General features: G+C 32.9%; 1 protein-coding gene across 1 annotated transcript; it reads left to right on the forward strand.

Annotated features, from left to right (window-relative positions):
* The first annotated feature begins 2,155 nt into the window (after positions 1 to 2,155).
* Positions 2,156 to 4,832, forward strand: LOC136810786 (solute carrier family 22 member 4-like). Its single transcript, XM_067067412.1, has 4 exons — positions 2,156 to 2,194; positions 3,041 to 3,149; positions 3,670 to 3,878; positions 4,701 to 4,832. Exons 1-4 carry the CDS (start codon positions 2,164 to 2,166, stop codon positions 4,790 to 4,792), a joined length of 441 nt encoding a protein of 146 aa, XP_066923513.1. The 5' UTR covers positions 2,156 to 2,163; the 3' UTR covers positions 4,793 to 4,832.
* Positions 4,833 to 5,091: the final 259 nt, after the last annotated feature.

A 5,091-nucleotide genomic window follows, 5' to 3' on the forward strand; every position in this document is an offset into this window, starting at 1 on the left:
AATGGAGACATTCAGCAAATGTAGGCAAATGTGACAGTTTCTTATGTAAGAAAATAGAAAAGCCTTCAGGTTTTTAAATGTTTTGTAAGGTTTAATTAAATTACCTGAATATACTTTGTAGCATCGACTTTGAGTTCGGAGTAACACAGTGACAATTGTTTACGAGTCATGACAGCCAAATGACAATTGATTGTTGATTGATGTCTAAAATAACAGAGTAAAATATAAAATTAAAAGCACTAAACACCCCGATGTATTTACTTGTATTTTCTTTTCAGAGAAAACGTGTGATAAATTACTTCTTTTTGGAAGTTGATAACCACTTCAATAGATTTTATACCAATTGTCTGTAAAAATACCAACCATTGTTAAGAATATACCTATTTGTCAATTTTTTTAAGCAGAGAATCATAAACTGTGACTTTGAAGTATAGTACTCGAGTAGTATTCTCTCAAAATTTATCAAGTTATACTAACCTCTTGTTTTTGTGACTTTTGTAGCATCTAGAGTTGCTGAATTTGGTGGTGTGAAATCAATGTTTATTCCAAGTTGCCAATGAATCAAAAATTTGTTTCTTTACTTTTAGGTTGCCTCACTCTACCAACGCTATTACGTAACAGGAATTAATACTACAACAAAACCATTAACAAATTACCAGCATCCTTATCATACAAATGCCCATATATTTTCTCCAGCCAAGCATATAATTTTAGTTACACGCAAATAATATTCCAGTCAAGTCCAACATAGATTTAGTCCAGGGTTTTTATTTGTATTGTTCATTTTGTTAATTATCTTATAACTCTAAATTTTGTTGAGTTGATTAAAAAATACTATAGAAAGTGTGAAAAGAATTTTCAAAAAAAAAATTAAAAAGTTAATGCATATCATAATTCAATTTTTAACTAAAAAATGCACTATAAATATATAAAGAATGTACAAAATTAATATTCCAATTTGATAAAAAAGATTCTTAAAATCCACATTTTTAAAATACTGTACATAAAATTATAAAAAATTATGCGACTGAGGAAAATGTCTTTTGCAACTAGTATCGTGTCCACTCAAAAGTGACAAGTGACGTTTTAAAGAAATTCATAACCATCCAAAAGATTAAAATTTACAAGAAAGTTTCTTTCCTTTTAAAGGCACTAAAAACCTTTTTAAGACAAATTCCTTATTGTCAGTTTTGATTTTTTTTCTAAGATAGATACGATAGATAGATACGTAAGGGATTCAAAATTCATCAGAATAAGCTGTGATTTATTTATTTATAAATGTACTGAATCGACTTTATAATGAATATTAGAAACTTTACTCTTGAAGAATTTTGTATCCCTTATGTATCCCACTCTCCAAACTGTACATCCCCCCATATCAAGCAGTTCAAGTAGTCCAAGCAGTTCAAACAATTTAAGAATCACTCATAACAGTGAAACAAACTCCATCATGGTCGGAGAAATAAATATCCTTTATAAAGCAATTCACTTCTTTCTGGCTAATAAAACTTGTTTTTATATAAACATGGTCTAGAAGGCCACCAACAAGATGAGTTGGTTCATTCACTATCATTTTGAATGAAGAAAGCATTTCGTTTAGGTCTTGATTTGTTGGATCTATCTAATTTTTTCTCTGGAAATCTGGAAATCAAAAAATTTGAGCATAATTTTAAGAGTGGATATCCAGGGGGTTCTTTACTATTAAAGTAGAATATCCAGGGGATTCGATACTAATAAAGTAGAATATCCGGGGGGTTCGATACTTATTCGAAAAATCAATATCCTCAACAGTGGGGGTGGAATTTTTTAATACTATGTTTAAAGGAAATCAATCTATTTTTTCTGTTTCAAGGTATGGTAGAAAAATTACTCTATATCCCTCATTCACAGTATGCATTTTATGCTCATTTTTGATGAGTTTTGCGAACAGCATATGGTGGGTGTTTGTTTTGCGTGTTTTCATGGGATTTGTCTGAGGCGACCCGAAGGCTCCCTTTTTATAGCTATTTAGTCGGAAGAGCGGGAGAACACTTCTCTTTCTCCCCTAAACCTTGCTTCGTATCTTGTTGAGTATTTAGCGTAAACGGGCACCATTTTTCTCTTTAAAGATTTGGTCGACGCCCTACAACATGTGGAAATTGGGTGATCAGTGGCGTTTCTTGTATGGGCGTGGCTTTTATTCCAACTCATGGCGGTAAGTCTTCGTTGACCAATCAGTAAAAGGGTTTTGTAAAATGGTGGATAGAATCTTATGTGGAAACCACTCTCTGAAGAATTACTCTAATATCGGCCCTTTTTACACGGGCCCTAATTTAACGCCGGCCCTTATTATGCCACAGCCTAATTTTGGTCCCACGCCAATTAGGGCCGTTAACAACGCAAAATTTGTAAAAATGGCTACTTTTATGCTTCAAATTAGTAAATAATGACTAAAATTTACATTAAAATTTCATTTTTCAATAGGCTTTTAGGTTAAAATTGCAAAATCTTGGCCCTTTTTACGCCGCCCTTTTAACGCCAGCCCTTATTACGCCACAAGCCAAAAAATAACGCCAAAAAAGGCCGGTGTAAAAAGGGCCAATAAGGTACTTCTCTAGAGTCTATTTCTGGCAAAAGTTTGCCTTTTGATGATCTTTGATAAAGTCCAGTGAAGTATACTAGGAATAGGCGGATTAGACCACGTCGAACGTACTTGCTCTATTGTCTCTATTTTCTAGTAGCACTTTGCATAGGTCACCATTTTTGAATGAAGTCTTCAAAATTTCTTTAAGGTCTGGATGACAAGAATAGTCATATAAATTACGTTACGAACATCACTTGCTTCGTATTCAAACAATTTTCATGGTGATTATATCCCTTGAGACATTTAATGATTTTTTTATGAATAGAAAGTAGTTGTAATAAAATCCGCTTGGAGTTAATCACCATGGCAATAATTTCAAAACGAGGCAAGTGATGTTCGTGACGTAATTTATGAAAAGGTCTATTATTGGGTGTTTCTGTAAACATTACGTCATTAACACCACAGTTTACTTTATAGTCTACAATTGGATTCGAGTAGCATTCGGTATGCTTGGTAAACTAAGTGTTACATTGGCTTTCAGCGCTCTCTTTGTTTGGTCTGTCGAATTATACCCAACTGTTATCAGGTAATGTTACACATTTTTTTTTGCTTTTTCATTTTAATTTTTTGGGAAACTCATCCTGAAATATTATTACAGTATTCTTAGGTTATGATCCGAACCCAAACTAAAGTCACCATGTAATACAGTCGCCAAATTTGACATATGTATTCTCTTCTTTTTTTGCGTGTACTCTACTTTTAGTCTGATTAGCTTTTGCGAGAATTAATTTTGCGTTTTCTCGATTTTTGCCAAAAACATAACTCGCGAAATCGCGTGGAATTGCTGACTCCCGATATTAATAGGCGAAATATTTTGATCAGATTTACGACTTTAAATATCCTGTAAATTTGCTATTTGTGCAATTTCAGGGTCATTTTCGACATTTTGGCGCTGATTTACAAAATTAAATCTACGCGAAACCGCGGAACTATTTAAAACGCGATTCACGTAAATAAATCTCCAAAAGTATGTCTTTGGTTCAAAATTAATATAAGTGAAAATTGCGATAAGTGAATCTATCTTCTAAACAACCTGCCTCTTTCAGATCACAAGGAATGGGCCTGATGAACGTTGTCAGCCGCATCGGTGGCGCATATGCACCCTGGGTGGCTCAATATGTAGGAAACTTCAACAAATATCTCCCCTTCTTAGTGATGGGGTCATTATCTTTAATCAGTGCTGCATTGTGCTATAAGTTAAACGAAACGACGGGAATGGCTTTGGCTGAAACATTAGAAGATTTCAACCAATCAGGTACATGATTATAATTTTCATACACGTATTTTTTTATAAGAACAAACTATATAAGAACATGAAGCTTCGATGGACAAAATGTTAAGAACAAGTTAAGAGCATTTTAAGGCTTTGGGGACACTAAAATACCTAATTTCTTAAGAAAATGGACAAAAATACTTAAAAAATGGGGGAAAATAAGAACATGTTAAGAATAATTTTAGGCTTAAAACTAAAAAAGATTAAAACAACCGAAAGCTTCAAACATTTTTGATGTTTTTATAAAAAAAGCGTGTATGATTCGTTTTTTTAGTACATAATGATTTTTCCAAGTCATTGCAGTAATCAATTTTTTATGGTTGAACACTTTTTTGCGAATTGACGGATACGTTGACGTTGATAAGTTTTGCAAAGGTAATAGCGATAGAAAAGAGGTCTTGAATTCCCAAGCGAATTGAATGATTATAAAATTAAATTTTGCCTAACTTTCTGAAGCTTATTTTTCAACTACCTGAAGTCCTGGTCTTTTTCCACTAGAAACCTAGAAAAGTGGCAAAGGAATTTTAGTGCGGAAATGGGAATCTTATGGTCAACGTGGTTTAATTCATTAAACCACGTTGGCTTTCACGAGAGAAAGATAAACTGTACTTTTCACGTATACGTGAGTTCGATTGACAATTCCTACATTAATAACACACATGCGTAATTTGTCGTTCTTTTAAACCACATGTAGTTAATTCCCGTGATAAACAAGAAGGAATAAATTCGTTGGGGTGGTACAGTCACTTTCGGTTGGGGTTGTGTCTATTTTTAGTAATGCAAGATTTTCCCCTCTATTCACAGATTCGAAGGAGAGCAAAACAATGACAACAATTATCGAGAATGATTTCACCAAAGAGGATGAAAAGGACCAAAAAGAAAACACTTCTGTTTGAAGATGATGCACATACAGTTGACTATCTCTCTAATTCGATCTTCAAGGGATCGAAGAAGAAAAAGAAGAAACCTTTTTTTGTAACTGCTTTGATTTTTGATTTTCTTCTTTGTTCCGGACTTTCTGTATTGAGGTGACAACTTTTATTCAACTTTTTTAGGAATTCTTTAAAAATTCAATAAATTCTATATTCTTATAACTATAGTTATAAGTTCTAAATTTAATTATATTTTTTCGTCTTGAAAATTAGCACTTCAAGATCAAAGTTTCCAGAAAAAAACATTGTTCTGATATATTGAA

This window comes from Clytia hemisphaerica, unplaced genomic scaffold (genome assembly GCF_902728285.1).
Source record: "Clytia hemisphaerica strain Z4C2 unplaced genomic scaffold, Clytia hemisphaerica genome assembly, whole genome shotgun sequence".
Taxonomy (NCBI): domain Eukaryota; kingdom Metazoa; phylum Cnidaria; class Hydrozoa; order Leptothecata; family Clytiidae; genus Clytia; species Clytia hemisphaerica.

What these genes read in the sequence shown, in the direction of transcription:
- LOC136810786 (XM_067067412.1), top strand. Translation starts at nt 2,164, where the DNA reads ATGGGCGTGGCTTTTATTCCAACTCATGGCG. An exon ending in TTTTATTCCAACTCATGGCG is followed by an intron (nt 2,195 to 3,040) that starts GTAAGTCTTCGT and finishes TTTACTTTATAG; the next exon opens with TCTACAATTGGATTCGAGTA. An exon ending in TTATACCCAACTGTTATCAG is followed by an intron (nt 3,150 to 3,669) that starts GTAATGTTACAC and finishes TGCCTCTTTCAG; the next exon opens with ATCACAAGGAATGGGCCTGA.